Source organism: Drosophila nasuta, chromosome 3 (assembly GCF_023558535.2).
Source record: "Drosophila nasuta strain 15112-1781.00 chromosome 3, ASM2355853v1, whole genome shotgun sequence".
In the NCBI taxonomy this organism is placed as follows: domain Eukaryota; kingdom Metazoa; phylum Arthropoda; class Insecta; order Diptera; family Drosophilidae; genus Drosophila; species Drosophila nasuta.
This window is the reverse complement of record NC_083457.1, coordinates 36,152,958-36,175,411: the sequence shown is the minus strand read 5'-3', so window position 1 is coordinate 36,175,411 and position 22,454 is coordinate 36,152,958. Positions and strand designations below refer to the sequence as shown.

The 22,454-nt window shown below is 33.5% G+C and overlaps 1 protein-coding gene across 3 annotated transcripts; it reads right to left on the bottom strand.

Moving 5' to 3' along the window:
• Positions 1–4,464: 4,464 nt before the first annotated feature.
• Positions 4,465–21,127, bottom strand: LOC132790734 (cationic amino acid transporter 3). Of its 3 annotated transcripts, none has more exons than XM_060799382.1 (3): positions 20,864–21,127; positions 6,703–7,320; positions 4,465–6,637 (listed from the first exon to the last, which is right to left on the bottom strand). In XM_060799382.1, the coding sequence occupies exons 2-3, from the start codon at positions 7,316–7,318 to the stop codon at positions 5,361–5,363; spliced, it is 1,893 nt and encodes a 630-aa protein (XP_060655365.1). In that variant the 5' UTR covers positions 7,319–7,320; positions 20,864–21,127; the 3' UTR covers positions 4,465–5,360. The 3 variants fall into 3 exon arrangements, with proteins under 3 accessions (XP_060655365.1, XP_060655364.1, XP_060655366.1); XM_060799381.1 differs by lacking the exon at positions 20,864–21,127 and adding an exon at positions 11,859–12,023; XM_060799383.1 differs by lacking the exon at positions 20,864–21,127 and adding an exon at positions 7,437–7,513.
• Between the last annotated feature and the right edge of the window lie 1,327 nt (positions 21,128–22,454).

Genomic DNA, 22,454 nt, shown 5'->3' with positions numbered 1-22,454 from the left:
TGCAAACGAGTTAACGGGGTCGAGTTCTCTGGGTTCAGCTCTCGGTGTCTGGGTCGGAGTCTGGGTCAGAATTCCGCTAACTGCCACAAACGAGTTGCAAGCGTGCGGCAAGTGGCAAGCGGCGTGTGCCATCCACAATCATTAGCAATTTTTGCGCTTTTGACTAGCAATTATCAAATGGTTCTTATGCCATTTTCAACCGGTTTTGATTTTTAAAATGTGTTGATAATCACATAAAATTTAAGAATAGTGTAATTTCTAACTTTATAAAAATATATTAAAATTAGATACAACATAGTTAGATCAAGAATTTAAATATAAAAGGTAATAAAACAGTTCGGTATATAAATTTATATTTCTTAGAAAGCAAAAAAGAATAGCCAAAACGCTTACTTACGGGTTTTAGATGATTTGGTATATATTGCACTCTATAGTATAGTATTTTGAAATGAACTATATCACTATAACAAAGCATAGCCTGTGTATAGTAGAATAGTATATAGTATATAGTATGTTTCATTATTTTTTTGGTATATTAATTTGATATATTTTGTTAATAATACCACACGTGTATCTCACAGTCGAACATAGTATAGTTTGGTATGTTTTAGTATTTTTTTCGGTATATTAATTAGGTATGTTTTGTGAATAATACCGTACAGGTATAGTATAGTATGTTTTAGTATTTTAATGGTATATTAATTTAGTATATCTTAGGAATAATATCGCACTGTTTTGCTTTTATTCAAAATGATTATCTGTCAGTTGAACACTTTACTAGAAAATCTGATGAGCATGGATCAATTAAGCCATTTGCACTTAAGCAATCTTAAGAACATAATATACAGTTTGTTAAACTTTAATTCATTTCAAAAACATAAAGAAAAATCACCAGTTATTATAAAGTTATTATTGTTATTAGCTGCTTGCTTTTAAGTCTTTATTTTTCAATCATTATAAACAACAGCTTCAACCTTTTGTTGAATAAATGAAATGTTAAGTATTAACAATCTCAGTGGCTATTTGGCGCCCTTATCCTTTTCATTGCCATTCCCATTCGATATTCCCCACTAATTCCATCAAATTGCATACTAAATCTATTGTGCATGAAGACACGTCTATCCGAGCGTGCGTTTTTCTCTCTTTATTGCTGCTGCTACTGTTTGTTGTTGTTATTGTTATTGTTGTTGTCTCGTTGATGGTAACGTGCGTGTCCAGTTGCATATTACAGGATTAAGCACTTAACAACAATTTCACGCACGCATTTTAAATTAATTATGCGTTATTTATAAATAAATGAAATGCACACGCAACGCGAGCTGGCACAAAATGATGTTGAGTCTCCACTCCTCCCCGCACTTTACCTGTTGGCAACCTCTGTGGAATTGGGCAGAGGGAAGCCACATGAGGGCGCTGCCAGAGGATTTGATGTTGAAAACCACAGGACGAACATGTTGCGCTTAAAATACTTTGCTAATTTTTCGCTAATATTTGCCAGGTGGCTGTTGTTGCTGTTGTTGCCTTTGCTGCAACTCTCCACGGTGTTGTTGGGATTTTGTGATGTTGCTGCCGTTGCCGTTGCTGGTCGTTTGGTTTGTCTGCCTGTCGGAAATAACAAATATTTAAACGTATTTAATTAAAACTCACAAATGAAACCGCAACGCGCAATGAGAGCCGAGTTTTTCCCTGCCCCAAATACGAATCCAGTTGCTGCCTCTGTTATTGCTCCTGTTGCACTCTTGCTCTTCCTCACACACACACACACACACACACACACACACACACACACAGACACATTTACAACGCACACAGTGCGTTTGCATTACACATTTTATGCTAACACACATACAAACACAAGCATAAACGCGGCTCAAATTATTGTTTATTTATTTACAGCAACAGTCACTGTGTATGTGTGTGTGTGTGTGTTTGTGTCTGTCTGTTTGTATTTATATTGCGCTCTCTCACTCACGCTGTGTGTGTGTGTGGTCTTCTAAAGCGTTTTGGTTTCGTATTTTGGCGATATTTGGTTTTACGACTCATAAAAGCATGTAAATACTCTAAAGTATTACAAGGTGTCAGCTTAAAAAGAAAATACTTTCAAGCCAAATAATAAATATCAACAATTTACTTTTGAAGTCTTTAAGAATTTCACACTATTTATATTTTAATAACTATTTAATTTCAGTGAATTCTAAAACACGCACATAAAACGAACACAATAAAAATCAACTATTTACATTGAAAATCTTTAAGAATTTTGAAAATTATTGTTTTGTTTTTTATTATTTATTTTTCATTGATTATTTAAATTTGTTCAATTCTAAAGCATACACAAAAAATTGCAATTTGAAAAGCAAAATTGTTCATATATGAATATAAACACGACTTCTCAATTATTCTTTTATTTACTAAATCAGTTAATTGCAATAATGATCACTACTTCAAATATACTAAAAATGTTATACAGATCGGTATTAATTCACTTTACCGTGCCCAAAAGCGATAGCATTGCTGAACTGCTTTGTTGAACATTGCCCAATTTCTATTGCATACTTTTAGGCTGTGTATTTTTTATTTGACGATGCATGTAAAGCAAATTGCATTGCATACTTTTGAGTGCTCATTGTTATTTGATGCAACAGCAATTGCGTTACTCATACGTCACATTGGTCAAACAGCGCACAACAGGCGAACAGGCGAACATTCGAAATTTGCGGTTTTTGGAAAGCTTCAACTTTTTGGAGTTTATTGAATATTTCAGTTCAAATTAAGCCAAATGTATTCGAGTCAAATGAATTTCATTAAATGTGAAAAACTAAACTTCAATAAGAAATAATTTAAATAGAATAAAAAGTTCTGATTTAAGAATTGAAAATAAATTTGTAATTTAATTGAAAAGAAATGCATTTTTTTTCTAAATCTTGACTACAGACTTGTGATAAAATAAAGCTGCTCAAATAGAAAGAGCAAAAATCTTTGGGAAAAAAAAAACAATTGCATACGGAGTATTCTCTTTTTATTGCTAATTGACAGCGTGTGAAAAATAGAATCCTTCCGCAGATGTGCACACACAAAGACAAAGAGAACAAAATGTACGACTACTATTACAATACACTGCACGAAATGCACTAGAACATTTACACATATGTATGTGTGGGTGTGGTGCTCCTTTGATGCCTAAGCGTTTGATATCCTTTTAAAATGCATAAATTAATGCTGGAAAAAATAAAACAGACAACGACAGAGAGAGAGAGAGAGAGAGACAGAAAGAGAAAAGTACAAAACGAGTCACAAAACAGTTTTATTTTCTCAGTGACCATTTTCCTTCAATTCACAAGGAATATATGTACATATATGCATTCATATATGTGTGTGTTGAATGTATGTTTGTTTGCATTATCCCTGGAACTTTCGTCTGGCTTTTTAGCTCCCAGTTTGAGTTTTTGACTTGCCTCTGTTATTTACTCTACTGCGTTTTATTTCCAGAGTTGGAGTGAGAGATGCAAAGGCAACTTATTTGCCATTTAACTAAGCTGGTTAGCCAACTAGTTGCAGCAGTGAAACTGAAGCAACTCCAGCTCCATTTCTAGCCAAGCCTAGACTGACTGTTATGAGTGCCAGAGAGCACTGAGAGAATTCGTTATTGCCTGGTTATTTTGGTTAATGCGGGTCGAGGCTTCAGCTTATGACTGATAAAATATATATAGGATGCGAAGCATGTGAGTTGTCATTTTTCTACACTCTCAATTCGATGCATCTTTGCTGGACATACTTTCTATGTCTAGTGCCTTTATTTTCTTCATCTAAATTAAAATATTTAAAATGCGTGATATAGAAATGAAACTTTTATCTCAAACTAAATTTAAATTTTCATAAATTCTGTTAATTCAAAAAGTATTCTTATTTTAGAGTTATTTCTCATATTTTTTGAAGAAGTACGTTTATAATTTAATTGTTGCTGATCGGCTATTTTTTTACCGAATTCGCTGGAAGCACTTTACAATCAGATTTAACAATCTTATTGATTCTTTAGTCACATTTTGATTGTATTTTGATCGTATTCCCGATAAGATAAACTAAGTCAACCGCATGCCCAACATCATGTGGGGTGGCTGATATGATTTAACCTTCATCTAATCAACTGGGAACTTTTCAAGATTAAAATTCGTGCGGATTCTTCAAACATTGACCCTCGGATTTGGGGGCTGGCTTAGAGATAGTTGCCAAAAAACGTTTGATTTATTTATAGAAAGGAGTGCAAAAATAATTAGACTAATAATGAAAAGTAGCGTGTTCAAACAAAAGTAAAAAGCAAAAGATAAGATTCGAATCAATTGTCGGCAGAATCGATAAGATGCTTGAAGCAATCAAGAAGTTCATAAATAAAACACTTCGAAATTGTTTTTGATGTACAACATTTAATTTATTTATACAAATTATATAATTATTTTATTGGGGTGGCAAATTCGTTTTTTTTTTTTTTGTTTCTGGAATGGATTTGTTTTGTGGACTTACGAGCTAAATAACTTAAATTGTAGAGCTAACTTAGGATTGTACAATTGACATTACATAATACACATATTAATATGATACAAATTGCATTCACATAACGACAACAAGAATTGTGACAAAGATACATATATACATATATAGTATAATATATAATAATTAAAGCCCTATATACATACACATATATTTACAAATATCACAACAAAATTTGGGGGCATTATGTACATTGAAAATTGAAGGCAGCAATTAAATTGAATAAAATCAAAAGTTGACAAAAATCAAAGTGAATATAAAAAATCATAAAATTAAGTCTGCATTGAGCGATCTTAGAAAGTCTCTGTGTGTCTAAATTTCTGGCGCATAAAAATAATGAAATCCGAAGGGAGGATGTCATTTAATTTTTATGCGCAATCTATTCATCTCTCTCACAAACACATGCCAGCTAAACTCAAAATAAAAATGTCAACGAGTAAGATACAAGTACTAGACGAAGTAACTAGCAAGATAAGTGTGTGGGGGGTGTGTGTAAATATTACTTAAACTCAGCTCAGGGGAGTAGAAGAACTGATAGGGTTTCTAGGGTTTTCAGTTTACGTAATCAAAGGATGAAACATTTGATAAAATTCAAAAATCGAACACGGTTCCAATCTACAAAAAATCCTAAATATATAAATGGAATGTTATTAGATTAATTCCTACTTTGCTCAGCAATTAACAAAAGTGTAAACTGAAACCCCTAGAAATAATGTTAGATCTTCTTCACCTCTAAACCGAGCTCAACTCTAACAAGGCAACTTATAATACTTTTTTCTCCACGTTCGTTTCGAGCACCATTCTCTGCGCTCTTTTTAGAGCTTCTCAGAGTACTCATGGGAGGGGTACAAAGCCTTGCCATTACCATTGCTATTGCCATTGCCATTGCCATGGGCATTGCCATTCTCCACCTTCCAGTCAGGTTCGAAGGCGCGATTCTCATGTTGCTGAGGATAATCCGCTGAGGATCCCGATCGCTGCATGGTATTGGCAGCGACCTCGGCATGATTGCGATTCCTTGTGATTTGCGTGGAATGACGAATGCCATAGGCAAAGTAGATGATATAACCGATGGCAATCCAGATGAGGAAACGTATCCACGTGAACAAATCCAGCTGGAACATCAGGTACAGGTTGACAAAGACACTCAGACAGGGCACAAATGGCACCAGAGGAACCTTGAACGTCAGCTCAATGGTGGACACTGGCTGCAGTCCAATCACAACACAGATGATGATGAGCAGCAGTCCAACAATGCTGAGCGAGACGATGCCACTGGTGGCCTCTATTTCGAAGACCTTCATGAAGATACACCAAATTATGGCGAAGACAGCAAACACCACAATACCAATCTTCGTGATGGCCGATGTCATTGTGTTTGGCTCCCGATACGAGTTGCAAAACAGCTGGCGGAACACATTCGGAGCACGCACCGAAACGAGTCGCGTCATCTGCTCATCCTGGTAACGCAAGACGAGCACACAAATGGCCACAATGGTGTAAGCCAAGAGTGTACCAATGGACATCATGTCAACCAATTGATCCAGATTGAACAGCATGGCCATGATGGCAGCGAAAATGCCAGAGACAATGGTGGCCAAGAGCGGTGTCTTTGTATAAGGATGCACATTGGCCAGACGCTTGAAGAGAATGCCATCGTTGCCCATGGCATAGAGGATACGTGGCAGTGGGAACATGGCGCCCAACAAGCTGGTGCACAGCGCAAACACAGCTCCGATGGTGACAATCCATTTGATGGTATACCATTCCACAGCATCAAAGGCCTTGGGGAATGGTGCATCGGGATCCTGCAGATAGTAGGGCAACATCATCGTGAGCACCGTGGACACGCCAAAGTACGCCAAGAAGATGATGATCAGCGACACAACAATGGCCAGAGGAATGTTGCGCTTGGGATTAATTGCTTCCTCGCCTGTGGTGGCAATGCAATCAAAGCCCACAAAGCCGTAGAAACACTTGGCAGCACCAGCCATGACACCAGCAATGCCGAAGGGCATAAAGCCGCCAGTGCCAAAGCCGTCGGGTATCGGCTCTCCGCCAGAAACGGGCAGACGCCAGTTGTCCACATTAGCTAAGCGAGGTAAATAACAAAATAAGTTAAATTTTCTCTAAATAAAAGTAATTTTCCCAACTCACCATTCATGCCACCGGCCACCAAGACAATGCCAATGGTCACCAGATTGACGCACGTGAAGATGTTGTTCAGAAAACTTGACTCCTTGGCACCAAAAGCCAGAAGCGCAGCCAGCAGCAAAACCATGCCAAAGGACAGGAAATCAGGATAATCGCCAAGGAAACTGACATCGATGTGCATCGATTCATTCAGCGCCTTCGACATGTTGTTGTCAATCAGCGAGTCAAAGTAACCGCTTAATCCCCTCGCCACCGAGGCTGTACCAATGACATACTCCAATATCAGATTCCAGCCAATGGTAAAGGCCACAAACTCGCCAATGGTCACATAACTGTAAACATAAGCGCTGCCCGCTTTTGGCACTCGAGCCGCAAATTCCGCATAGCAAATGCCCGCAAATGCCGATGCGATGGCTGCGATCAGAAACGAAATCGTCACCGCAGGACCCGCAATATTGTAGGCCACTTGACCAGCCAACACATAGACACCCAGACCCAAGGTGCTGCCCACTCCGAGTGCCGTCAAATCGAAGAGATTCAGCACTCTAGCCAGCTTCGATTCTCCTTCGTTGACATCGTCTGTTTTACGACGTGTGAGCGATTTCCAGAAATTCGACATGTCTAAAAACGAAAGAAACGAAAATACTAAATTTAATAATTTAAATTCACATTAAGAAATAGTTAATGTTGTTCATATAGTTGTAGTTTATATATATATTTATATTAAAATTATTTACTTTTTATAGCGACACATTTTCGCGCAGTTCGCAAGTTTAGCTTTTTATGTAAGCTTGTTTTAAAGTTACTCAATTTTTAACACAATGACACTTATACATAGTATGGTGCTTCAATTTTATATTTCATTTGAAATTTAAAAGCAATGTCACTATAATGAAACACATATTATTGAGGTTTTCTTACGATTCTTTTGGCGGAAATTGCGCCAATATGTTATCTTACATTAAATTAGATTATTTACACTATTTAAACATTAATTTGCTTATTAAGATGCTGATGAATATAGTTATAAAGAATTGAATGAAGCCCTTTGAGCAATTGATTAAAAACTGTTCTTTTGCAACATGATTACAGATATTTACTTTTATTAAACAAAATTGTAATTTATTATTTTTCTAATTTTTTTATTTATTTTCTGAAGCAACGTAATTGCAGATATTCTATTAATATAGATTTAAAACACATCTTCAAGTTATTTTGTTTTTATTGATAAAATTTTAATTTACTATTTTTCGAACTTTTCCGTTTGCTTTTCCAGAATAATTTCAATTGAACTCTTCCAATAATTTCTTAGCACATTTTCACCTATTTTTAATGCAAAGAAAAGACAACTTCTAATTCTTGTTTACAGAATTTATCAACTTCACTGTAAGCTATCAATACCTTTAGTAGTTCTGATAAAACTAGTAATTACTAAAAATACAAAGTGACTATCTTATTTCATGCGACATATATTGTCCAGGTCATGATGTTCCATTGCAAGCTGCTGCATATCTTATCGCATTCCCTCAAAGCCCTCCAATGTATTATGTATGTTAGTACTCGCAATAAAAGCACAAGCACAAGTCTGAGTATCTGTCGATAAGCTCAAGGTAACAAACAAAGTAAGCAACTGCTTTTGAACTGTGACGACAATCGAGCTTCAAGATTTTTCAACAATCGCGTAGCGCAACAAGTTGCTTTTTAATGGCTCAACTCGAATTTGTTTGGTATGCCGAACACGGCTGAAAAAACAATAATACAAATACACAAAACAAATTGCGAGAGTTACGAGTAGGTAAATTAAAAAACTAGATACATTCGATTTGAAACGGTTAATGTTCTAGTTAATAAACAATTTGTATAACTGTTTTTCTGGCATTTCCGAGATCACTAACAGGATTTTTCTTGAATATTCTGAGTTTCTTACTGACTTGTAATTTTTTCACGCCTGATTTATTTTGCACTGTCATTCATACGCTTAAAAGTTTTGCTTTTACAAGTATGTAAAGTAAGTCATTAACTTACTATAACTATACTATACATTATACTAAGCAAAAAACAACTAAAATGCTGCTGACATCGGAACATATTTGCAATGAGATATATTTACTCGTACGTAGTATTAAAATTTGTATTTAACGCTTGTTGTTTGAATTAAATTATATTTGAATTTGCATAGAACACAAAACCGGTTTGAATAAAGTTAATTGTAGCGTAATGCATATGTTTAATTAAGTTAGTTGTATTCAATTTCCGAGAATGCATTCGGACTTAATACCAGGAAAAGTAGAAATTTTAATGGAAATCAATAAGAATCAAAAATTTAATTTTGAGAAGTGCGTCACTTTAATAAAACAATATTAAAGTGACGTACATACATATTCACAATATTAAACAAACAATAAGAAATAAAATTTATTTATCGGAAAGGAGAATATTTACCAAAAGAAGTATTTAATATTCTCAACCTCTTTTGTTTTTTTTTTTAATATTTATTTCTTTAACTAAATCTTAATGCATTATATATCAAATACTTTTTTTAAGCTATAAATTTAATTTAATTAAAATTTAAATTCATTTCATAAACAAAATCGTTTTGCAAAATATGTATATTCAATATCTTTAAACATATTATTTCATTAGCTATATATTACTTCGGAATTTGTTAAATAAACATTTGAAATTTTTAAAATATTTCTTTCATTAATTTGGCTTATAATATCCTCAAACATTTTAAATTTTTAAAATATATTTTTCTTTAACTAAACTATGAATTTAACATTTCCGTTATTCATAACAATCTCACTATTATAGTTCCCTCTTTGAATCTTTTTTCTTGTTTTTCCACCATTCCTCTGCTTGGGACCTTTTATTGCCCCACTATTCGCCACTTATCGGTTTAATTTGCGGTATTGGCCTTTCCATTGTCCAAGCGCCATATAACATGATCGCCAATTAATCATCGGAAAGAATGGAAAGAATAAACTGCCAATTAGACGCAAGCCTACAACTAAGTAGGTGATAGAATTTACAATCGACATTGTCGACCACTTGTCGAGGGCTAATAAATTGATAAATTCAAACCAAACCAAAAACAAAATAGTTAAAATGTTGCCGACGTTAACGGCACTTCGTCATGTTGCAGACATTTGTGATAAGCGACGAGCAAAAATATCGAGATAAGCCTCCGATTCTGGGGACACGCGCCCCATTCAGACAGCAATCTAATCAATTTTCGCATTTCTATTGTTGTTGTCGGTTGAATTAACCCTTAACATTTGGTCTTAGCTTGATGTAATTACGTGGATTTTGGATTTATGCGAATATAAATGTGTCGAAATGTGTTGAAATGTTGAATAAATATCGTTAAAACATGCGCTAATCTTTCATGGGCAGTCCGATAAGCAAGCGATAAACCAAATACAATGTTATTTGTCATATACTCTACACATATTATAGACTGAGACTGAGAGAGAGACAGAAATTTGTAGACCTTTTTTTTTTAATGGGCAGACCTCTTCCGTTATCTCGATTTGGAAGTGTGATTAATGAGCGCATCTATTTAACTTTTCCCACGCAACTCATTGCCGAGGTCAGCTAATTATTTATTTATAGTAATTTTATAGGTCAAACTACCTTAGTTATAAGAGGCATATAAATTGGATTGTAAATTCAAATATTTCACCAACTTATTTTGTTTTATTATATATGCTAAACACGTGCCATACAAGGTTTCTGTTTCAGGTGTTTCATATTATTTGAACAACTGCTTGAGGAAGTAAATCAGTCAGCTTGCAAAGGAATTATATGACTTTTATCATATTCATATAGAAATCTTATGATTTACCTTGAAAGCCGTCAAGGAAATCTTGAAATCTCAAAGTACTTTCACATTACCTCTAATCGAATCACTTCACGATAATGTTTGTACATTATTTCAAGTGCGCTGATAACTCAAAACAAGTTCAAATATGGTATTCGGAAATCAAAATTATTATATGATCTCATCTATTAACATTGCCTATGTAGTAGGCTCATAAATCTATTCCAGATCGTTTTCGTAATAGGTCAAGAACAAAAGAGAAACTAGTTTTAAGCACATAATTTATTTTAATTTTGTGGCCATGCGATTCTTGCGTGCTTTCTGGTAGTTAATACCCTGTAAAATCTGGCCATTATAATTTTGCTGTAAATGGCTTATGACTGACTATCTCGATATTAATGACAAAACTATTCAGATAATAACATTTGTTTTCGTAAATCTAATTATTAACACAGTTGGCAACTGAAATGAACTGAACTGAGCTGAACTTAATTGCAAACACATATCAAACAAAGAAGTTTGTGGTATAAAACAAAAAACTCCATATGGTTAGAAGTTGATTTTTTGTGTGTCATGGTGATATTGAAATATTTTAGCTGCTTCAGAAATAAATCAATAGAAATTCTTTGAAGGCAGCTTTGCTACCAAAATCAAAATAAAAGTATTTTATTAAAGTTAATAAAATTTCTGCATTTTATCGCCTGTATAAATAAAGTTTATTAGCTTTTGACATTGTTGAAATTTGTTAAAAATATTTAAAAATTAAGATGCAATAACATAATTAACATTTTTGTACGTAATAAGCAATAAAACGTGTTTAAATTTTAAACGATTTTGCAAAACGCTTAAAAAAGTTGTACACAAAGCTCTAACAAAACTCATAACTCTTCAGTTTGCCAGAGCAAAACTCATTATCTCTTTATCACTGCCACTTGTATTCCACATAAAAAACTAAACATTTTGCCATGGACAAACAGAAGTTATTTCATTTTCAAGTAGCTCAAACAAAGTCGAAGCAGAGCTGCAATTGCCTCAGGTAGATGGTATCGCGGTTTCTCACTGGTTTTCTACATTATATCTTTTATTATTATTGTTATTTTCAGAGTAGTTCTTGTGATAAAAGCCTCACGTTGAACTCCAGTCGCATTTGCGGTTTGTAAATTGCACAATTTTACGATGATTAATGGCAGTAAAAAGTTTCATAAGCAGTGCTTTTATAATTTATTTGTTTGAAATATTATTTATAATACAGAATTGTTTCTCATATTTCATTCACTGAGTCCTTTATTTTACAGTCTGTTTTTAACTTGATTAGAAAAAGGATATTCACACATACTTTTTTTATGTAGTTTGTTCGATTCACAAGTGTTTCACTTCACGGTATAAAAACGAAGTTTGCTGATCCAGTAAAAGTTTGTACCGCAAACGAATTCGAAACTTCAGAGTTAACACACACAAAAATATTCAACAACCGCGCGCGACGCGCTCCAAAGTCGTTCTGATCGTGCGGCGTTGGCGTTGAAACGCTTAAAGCTTTTGCCTGGCACTCGGCCAGTAATAATAATAATAACAACAATAACCACATCAAATTGTTAACAACTTTTTCTTAACGAAAGCGAACAAACGACAACCGGCAGACGGCAGAAACACCGTGTTGTAGCATTTTCCACTGCTCGATTTCCGGTTCAAACTGATTTTTGTTGTGTCTCTGAACGGGGGGAATTTGGCCAAGATTTCGTTATGTCGCTGGACTTGTAACGAATTTGTTGAACCCAGCTAGTCCGAGATAAGTTAAACAGATTAAAGGCGGCTATACGAACGACCTCTGACGTCACAGCGATTAGCTTTTATTTCGGCAAATACCTCGTAGGTGTAACACGCAGTGGGTATGCTGATCGGCAGACTAATTCTTAAAGACATCTCAAAATTACATTGAAATTTTAGCGTAAATTTACTATAGCTGGCTGCTAACATTGAAATTTTGTTTTCTTTTCTTTTTTTCATTTCTTCTTTTCTTCAAATCAGTTTCTTCAAATTTAAATTTGTATATGTATGTATGCAATATATATATAGCTTTTTGTGATAACTGGTGGCTGCAACTTGTGACTTACAATCTAACCACATCCTAAAAATGCAGGTTATGAAGATTAAATTGTTTGGAGAGCAATTATGCTAATTAATCACCAAAGCAAATAATCAAATATGGGTCAGCCAAAATGGGGGCTTGAAATATTGTATATTACTAGTTTTATTAATATACATATATATGTGTGGGACTCATAAACAAACATAATAAGTACTAGCTTGTAATTTCTTTATCAACTCACTGTTTATTATCCCAAAGATATCTTGTAAACCATAAAACAACGCTTATTGCAAACTTCTATCTATAATTTTATTTATTCGAAGAGTTTTATAATAAGTTTGTAAATTTGTTATTATTTTTTACCTTAGTGTTAATTTACACAATGATAATAATACAGTTGCATTATCTGATTAATACAAATTCGTATAACTTATTGACAGATTTCTATAATAAGAAAATATTTATAAGCCTTTTTCAACTTAGTAATGCGAATTACGAATAGGCTTTATATGAATTATACTTTTAGAATTCTTATTCAGAAATTTATGTTATGAGTACAACTGTATAATGGAATTTCAAAATTGCGATTACCTACAGAGTTATAATTGTGTTTATAATGATTTGAAAGATTTTTATAATCCAAATAAATCCTATAAATCATAATGCAATTCAAATTGCAAAATAGTTTAACCGACATTTTACTATGTCTTAACTTATTCGTAATATTTCAATAAGTACAGGGTGTCTCACAGTCCAGCCACAGAAATTGTAACACGTCAGATAGTCACCGGGTATTTCACAGTCGCGCTATCGTTCGCTATGGCTATGCTGGTTATTTATTGCGGGTCTTCACTGCCGTTTGTCGCTCGTGCCATTGATTAGTATTGCGGCTTTTGGGGCCGCATATCAGCAATAACGCTGACAGCTTGTTAAACACATTTACAGCCCGCTTGCCCACTTGTAACCCACTCCATAGTGTGGTGCAGTGCGGTGCGGTGGCGTGTGGGTCTCTCTCTCTCTCTCTTTCAGTGGTTAGTGTGATAAGCGCCAAAAACATTCAGACACGTTCGTCGAGGTTTACTGATCCCAGCCCCTTGACAACTTTATAGTTGTAAAAATGTCGTTAAAATGTCATCCAAATGCATGTTAACTTATAGTTATAGAATTCCAGCTATTACATAGCTACAACGTGTAACGTGTAATGAACTCGACTTAGGTACAAGTCAGAGCCCCAGGGCTTGACCTTGACACAGTTGCGCTCTGGATAGTCGGAATGCGTGGGAGTCACAGCGAAGATCGCAAGAGAAAACTTGGAAAATAAACCTGAATAGTAGCTATGCGTATTGCGTAAGATACAAATGTATCTGTGCAGTTGATCTTGCTGAACTTAAGTTGGAGACAGACTTGGGAAACTTTGAAAAACAATAAATAACTACATTTTAAAAGATTTTAAAAATCAATTTACCTAATGCGAGTTTAATAAGTTTGTAACAATTATTACTTGAACAACATAACCCAGTTTCTTGGATTAAAAATATGAATTAAAATTAAATTAGCTTACATGTATAAACAATAAATCAATTTTGCATTTCTTGGTTTATAAATTTGATGTTTGAAATATGAAAACTATATTTTGATATTAATGTCAATATATCAATAAAACAACATTTAAATATTATAAAGTTTTGTAACAAAACAAATTGTAAGTTAATTTGATTTTTATTAAATTTGAGTTTTAATTTGATATCGCATAATTATTTTCAAAAGACAATCTGGTATATTTTGCACTTAATGGTATATGTTTAACGTAGTACTATAGAGTTTCAATAGTTTTGTGGTATATTAATTTGATATGTGTTTAAATTTTGCACTCTGTGGTATATTTTGAGTGTAGTACTATATCAATATACTAAATTTAGCGTTTATTATATTTTTAGTATTTTGTGGTATATTAATTTGGTATGTTCTTCAGTTATTACCACACTGCTTTACTTTCATTAAAAATGAAATAAAAATTTCTTACTTGTTTAAAATAAAAAATAAAAATAAAATTTGATATCAATTAATTTTGAAGACTACACACAAGATAAATAAAAAAGGAAAAGTTATATTAATCAGAATTATTTCTAGCAAAATCTAGACAGAGTGTTTTTCAAACTCGGCTTGGAAGACGAGACTGTCGCTTCTATGTTTACGAGTAGCTACTGTAAATTTCACATGACACAATCCATTAAGACGCCTCACAAGTGCCGTCTGCGCAAAGCCAAGCTGCGCATAGGCCGTCGTGGAATAACGAGATTTCGAGGCGAGCCCAGTAATTTTCCATTACTCGCATTGAGGCAGTGCCAACAGCAGCACCATATAAACAACTCTAGGCTCAAGTCTCAAGACTCTAGACTGTAGACTCTATGGCGAAACAGCCAAAGCCCGAAATTTAAATTTAGCTGCAAGTCAACATACAACATAAGCGGCCTAACGGCATCAACATCAACTTGACCACTAGATGCTTTAAAAAAAAAAACATATTAAAAAACTGACTCCAAAGTTCAGACCTCGAGCAAGATCAATGACTTGTCGCGTGGTATGTTTTGAAAACTTCTCGAATGCAGAGCACTAAATATAGAGTGTGGAAAAGTAAAACAACAAATGGAAACACTAGACAAACGTGTAAAAGATTGGCAAAGCAAGATTCAAAGTAAATCTCAACCTAGTTGAAATTGATAACCCTAAAACGAATCCAATCCTAAGCCACCCACTCCCATTCAATGCAATCTATTTTGATCGCTTTTATAGCGCAATCCATGCTTGAAATACTGATTGCAGTTTCAATTCACAGTTTCGGCGATGCGACGCGATGCGACGCGATATTTTGACGTCATAGAGCGTCATTAAGTAAGCCAGGGACGTCACCCAGAGAGTCAACTTCACCCTAAAAGGCAAATCAAAATCAACTGCTAATTGAATTCAGGCCCAATTAACTTTTTTTCCAATTATTTGCAAATATTTAGACAATTTATTGTCAACTGTTTATTTGAACCAATAATTTGGTCGTTGGTTGACGCTTTCCGCAAATATTTTGACACCTTTTACAGTTGGTCTATTGTCGTTTTATATTACGATAAATATAGTTGACGTACCACTCACAATGCTGTTTGGTATATGTGTCACAAATCTATCTTTCCCTCGATATCATATCTAACGTCAATACAAACTTCATTTCCATTTCGTTTATGGTTTGCAGTTTGATTTATGCTTCATCCCAAAAATAAGCTCATGACAGACAGAGAGAGAGTTATAAAACAGTTCTTTCCTGCTATGATGAATGAATGTCGCAATATTTATAATTATAATTTTTTATTGCCCGTCTTTTTGTACTTAAGCATTTATGTAATTATATATTAATTTTGACAGCTGCCTATTAATGCATTATTACGTGTTATTAACACAAATGCTTTAAAAGTTATTGCTAAAGATTTCAATTTTAAAGTGTAATGTGCAAATTTGTATTTGGAAGAACTTCTGAAATCTTTCCTTAACATACAAAAACCATAAAGCCGAAACTAAACGGTTTTAACAATAAAAAATGAACATTATTTCCTTCATTAAAGTTACAGTTCTAAGACGTTATTTATTATACAAATTTATGCTGTAGAAATTCGCAAATACATCCTTAAGATCCAGACACCATAAAACCCAAACTCAATCCATACACTTTTCTAAAGTTGAGCACAAATTTCCCTCTTATATCAAATGCTAAATTAGTATATAGTATAAAGGTTGATTAATTTGAGCCTAATAAATCCATAAATATTTTCTTTCGTTTTTTGAGATCTTTACCTTTATTTTATGATCCCCCCTAATAAATGTTCCTATAATATGTGGGGTGACTTTACGAGTACTATTTTCGACTCGCTGTGCCATTAAAATTCTATAGTATTGCCTCAGACAAGTGAAATGGTTTTGAACGCGCAAGTGTTCTTTATATACGAGTAGTAGAGACGGTTATATGGCTTCCTGAATGCGCAAAATGGTGCTTCATCTGGCTAGACGTATATAACATACGTATACTCGTAGTATCAGTCAGTATAATCGACAGAGCTGAGAACCCCAAAGTCTGGTGAAACACGCATTTGGCAAGTGCAAAGTCGGCCTGTGCGCGAGTCATAAAAGTTGATTCCCTTTATAACCATTGCAATTAAAGTGGGTAAAGTGAGTAAAGAGGCAAGCCAGGCCAATTCATCTATGAAACATTTTGCCCAGACTTTTTTCTGAGAGATAAGAGATTATTGCACATTATGACGATTTTGACGAGCGAAGGCGAACATAATTTCCATGTTGACGACGAATCTTGATAACAGATTCGTTTACATTTTATTTTTATATAAATATAAAAACAATTCACCCTTCTTTTTTTACTTTTATTATCTTGAACTGTGCCTAGGCCGACGGTGTGGCATTATCTGGGCATATGTCTAAGTTGATAATCGGATTGCAAAGACATTTGCACTCTTTTAGATAAAGACTGAAGTACTTTCTTTCCCTTGACTTCTACACACACAATCACAGTGGCGTGTCTTTGTCTACCAAAGAGGGGATCGATCAGCGATTATCTGTGTTATATTTTTAACCATAATGAAGCACATAAATAATGCAAGGAATTTACAGATGTCTGGATCTTTGGGTAAATCCCCCTTTCAGGCACTACTCTGTAGGCATATATAATTTATGATATTTTGTTTTCCAGCAAATATTTGCTGACTTTAGGCACGAGCGACTCGTGACGAGAATTCAAGATCGTATAACTTGCATAGCATATAGTTCAGATGATTAAAATGTGTGTGTTTACAGTTATTGTGGGGGGTTTTAAATGGCGGCATTAAACGTTGAAATATGATAAGCATACTAAGAGGTGTTAGGTAAAATGTATGCACTAGATCTATAATAATCTCTTTTCTGTATTTTGATGCTTAGTATATTGGGGTTAAACATCTAAACTTGTGAAATCGTTGAACTAGATTATTCTTGACCAGCTGCTTGCACTGAGCTGCAGTTTGGTTGCTCTTCCTGCAGAATCCTTTACTTCGCCTTCCAGTCGTATACTTTATAAATTATGGACTAAAAGTGTTTGAACTATAACCAAAAGAAACTTGTAATATTAATGGAATGTATTATAATTAAATTCTATATTTCAGATAACATTGAAGTGCTCAAAAAGAATATCGTGGAAGCCTTGATCTTCATTAAATAATACACTTTTTAAATTTGAATTATCAGAATTGTATAGAGGAACCACAAATATGTAGATACATATACATATATTCAATTTGTAATTGATATTGTCATACACAATTTCATATTAGAAAACTTGATAATATTTAAGTGTATATAAATTTCACTCATAACATCCGATTGATAAATTATGTTATTAGAAATTATAGAAATGCTAACTTATGTATGTGTGTGTGTAGTTTCTTCTTCCGTTGTTGTTTGATTCTTTTCAAAGATCACAATCAATTCTCTCGTTTTTGTGATAAATTCCCCTCTATCACCCTTACTTTAAATAATAGAAGTCACTGAACTTTCAATTCAATATTTTCTTTTTTCATTTTTCGGCTTCGTTTTTTCTCATTTTTTATGCGAAAGTTTCAATTTGTGTTGAAGAGTCTCATAACAAAATGTCGTCGTTTTTTTTTTTTGGTTGCTACTTTGGCGACATTTTCGTTATTAACAATGTTCCATTAAAAATAACAAAATTGTAATGAACTGCCGTCGTCTGTCAGCAGCTATGTGGAGTGGGTGGAGAGAGGGGTGAGAGAGGGGGACTATTGGAATCATACTCGTATAACAATGGGTTGTATTTTAATGCGGCTTGTTGAGTGCTCAGTGTGGCTTGCAAATTGTTTGTGACTTTGAAGCACCGCATGCGGTTGCATTTATTTAAACACTACAAGGGGAGAAGAAGCCTACAGCAGAGTGAGAGGGAGAGCGAGAGAGAGAGAGAGAGAGGTGAACTGCCAGGCGAACTCTACTGACGCTGACACGAGGAAGGAAGGAGACGCAGGGAATGACTTCTTGACATTTGCCTGCCAACTGCGAAAGAGTCAAAGGCAGCTTACAACGGTTTACTCAAGCGAGTTAATTATGGAAAAAACGCTTTTTTTGAGCTTGGCATATTTAAAAGCCAACGAATCGGAGCATTGCCCCAATGTGATTTATTATGCAAAATAATGAATTAAAAACCAAAAAAATGAATTTATTTTAAGGTACATATATGCATATTGCTAAAGTTCTTTTGTTTTCAAACAGATTAATCGTTTGACGAATATAATAGTTAAGTATAATAATATACTCTAGGCTAGCGTAATTTTAAAGCTATTGTCTCTAATCCTGAAAATTTGGTTGCGATCGGAAATTGTTGAAGTTATATAAGAAATAGTTTTGTATGGGTAAAAACGAGTTCTATCTTGATTGCTTTGGCTAATGATCTAGAATATTTACGGTATATTTTACATATAAAATTGTAGCAATATACCGAATATAGTCAAATATAACCATTTTATTATATTGTGGTATATTAGGTTGGTAAATTTTAAAATTAATACCATTCTGTTTTATAACGGGTATCTCGCAGTCGAGCACTCTCGATTCTACTTTTTTTCTTGGTAAATTTTAATGAATTGTTTTATATTGTTTGAAGAAACTAATGGTACACAATATATAAATCTCAAAGCAATTTAATCTGTCGAAACCCTATAATTAATGTAAGTATTTTTAACTGGAAATCGTCATTCTAAGTACTTAAGTCTCAGGCATTTTTATCAGCATTTACATTGTTCACACAACTTTGTAAGGCTTTTGATATCGGCTATAAACTGTTGTGAAATCGTCACGAGTGATTTTGTAGCTTAATAAAAAGTGTCTAATATAAAATGTTTCCCACGGCTTCACTTTTTAAAGACCCATTATCACACTATCAGCAGACGAAGCTCATCAAGCATTTTACTATTAGAGGTTATAATATATTATTGAATGAGTTGTTCTTCAATTACGTGAAAAAGTGCCGCAGATAAGAATCTAAAACATTAATTACTGATGAAATACCCTTAAGTATCAAATAAAAATCATATTTAATCGCGTGCAGATAATTTATTTGATTATTAGAATCATTCTTTCAAAGCATTTTGGAGCTGTTCAAGAAGTTGTTGCCAACTGACGTTTCCAATGTCACTTAATCAGTCCAAATATTTAAACTGATACAGCAAGTTCGAAGTGCTACTAACATAAATCACAAAATTGATTAACCAGCGTGTGGAGCCATAAATAGAGAATATTAAAAGGTAAACAGGTGTGCGTGTACTTCATCTCGAATGCTCTTCAATTTTTAATGCCACAATCATTAGACAAGAACATTAAGTACCGCGCATTAGAAAAATAGACAAGAGGGAGAGAGCTCAACTTAAATATACCCTATAGAAAAAATATATATAAAATACAAATGTTTTAAGCATTTGAATATAGTTTTGACAATGAAATATTTTCGGAAAAATAAGTCATTTTTATAAAATATTATATATATATAAATTTAATATATTAAGTATACGGCTTTTTCGATTCCCAAAATTAAGAAAAAATATTATATTAATACATTAATTTATAAAATGCAAACAAATATCTTAAATAAATTGTGAACCGATCAACTAATTAAAATGTTATCTGTCAATGCCTAATATTAAGTTGAAGTATTTTTAATGATATTCTTGTGTTCTCTTAACTGGCTTATCGTGTTTTTCACTCTCTTCATTGATTACAGGGTACATAATAATGTTTTCTAAGCTGCGCAGACCTTCAATGCCAAACACTTACTCAATTAACAATAAAAGCTATACAAAAACTATGTTTCCGTCAACAATAGATATAACACGCTATGTCCCCAGATTGGAGAATGGAGAATAGTGAATAGAGAATGGAGAACGAACAAACATTTTGCGCATAAACAATCCAAAAATGATGTCATTAATGTTATTAAAAAAAACAGCGGCTCATTAACATTGCCAAAAAGCGTAAACAGACAAAAAAAAGAGCAGTCAAAAAATTATAATAATAAAAACCAAAAACACAAAAAGGAAAAAGAAAGTGGTACAAAAGCAAAACATGTAAAACAGGTGAGGCAAAAAGGTCGTAAAAATGCGTTCGAATCGACAAACAAAACTGTTTCGATTAAAATTCAATTTTATTTTTATTTTATGTTTACTCACTTGTATTCTTTCTGTCTCTTCTTTTGCACTATTTGTAAACGTTGTATTGTTTTTTATTAATTTTCTCACGTTGCACGTTACGCACTCGACGACAACTTTGCTTGAAATATTTTCACAAATTATTCGGCATTTTGATTTTATACCTGAAAAATCGCATAAGATCCGCAACTGGTGACAAAAAGGAAACAGTTGGCGCGGCTTATTAGCTTAATTTATTTAACATTCACGTTTTTAAACATTTTTACTCAATTTGCGCGGTTTCATTTCACGTTGCGTCTTGTTAAAACTTGAAACAAAAGCAAAAGACAAATGATATTGTGTACAAAGTTAAATATGTGAAGTGGCAGAGCAGTTGTAAAGATGCGTAAGAAAACAAATGAAAAGTCGGTGGAAAAAAGTGGAAATTATATACCCGACTAGCAGATACCCTGCACTTATAAGCGCAGCTATCGCACAACTTTATTTTTTCTAGTTATTCATTGAAATTCCCTGCTTTAATCTTTTCTTTACGCAGAAATTATTTATATTATGATTAGAACGATGACTAAAAACAAATATGCCTTTTTTTAAGAATGATCGCATCTTAATTACTCTCTTGAAATACGTTTTATGGGTGCAGGGTATATTTAAAATGCAGATAAGCATGCAAAGCAGAGTTAACGATGAAATAAGAAACAAACCCAAAGCAGATGCGTTAACAGTTACATTTGTAATACGATTACCCTGTAAGATGTATGAAGGGGTATGTGCAACTAATCTTTATATTGAAATGAAAACTGTGTGTTCAAAACAATTAATTTATAGAGAATTACTATCGCTGCAAAACTATCGATAGTACTATAAATAATTTAACAATTACTATCGTGCAGGGCCCTGTAAGAATTATCTGTGTGATATATGCAAATAATGTTGACAAAAATAAAAAATGTTTATTTAAAATTAAAATTATTTTATTAAAATGTCCGAAATACTACATAGATAATTATTGTGATAATAAAACTATCGATAGTAAAAGCAATTGTCAGTTACTATTGTTATAAGACTATCTATACGTAGTTTGAATATTAAATTAAAGAACTGAAAGAAATAACCAAGATACCCGACAAATCGAATGCATGATTCATCTAACTTATCACTTCTTAAGCTCCTCTATGTTCTCTGTAACTAGTCATCGTCTACAAAGCACATTAAACTAACGTGATTTGTGCAATGTTCATATTCGTATTTGTATTTTGCAAACCAATGGAAAACACTAGTTAAACAACGTGATTAAATGTGACAAAGGTGTAACAACGTCCCTCTAAGCCCTAAACATTTCATACTTTAATCGTTGACTCACAGAATTGCAACAACGAATATGTGGATTAGATAAGAGGAATTCCCAGAATACATCATAAATAAATGTTCTATGAACAGAACGTGCCTAATGGCAGACCACTTTGTTTTATATTAAAATTTATATATTTATGAATTCAGTTTTGAGATCATCTCACTATTAATACGACTTGTATCTCCGGCATAAATGAGACTGCAGCAATTGCAGTTGCATTTGAAGTAATTTGAAATGCAATTCAATAGGGGGTTCCATTTT

Excerpts from the sequence above, each read along its gene's own strand:
- LOC132790734 (XM_060799382.1), bottom strand. The coding sequence starts at position 7,318 with ATGTCGAATTTCTGGAAATCGCTCACACGTCGTAAAACAGACGATGTC. Across the intron at positions 6,638-6,702 it reads GGTGGCCGGTGGCATGAATG|CTAATGTGGACAACTGGCGT; the intron begins GTGAGTTGGGAA and ends TACCTCGCTTAG.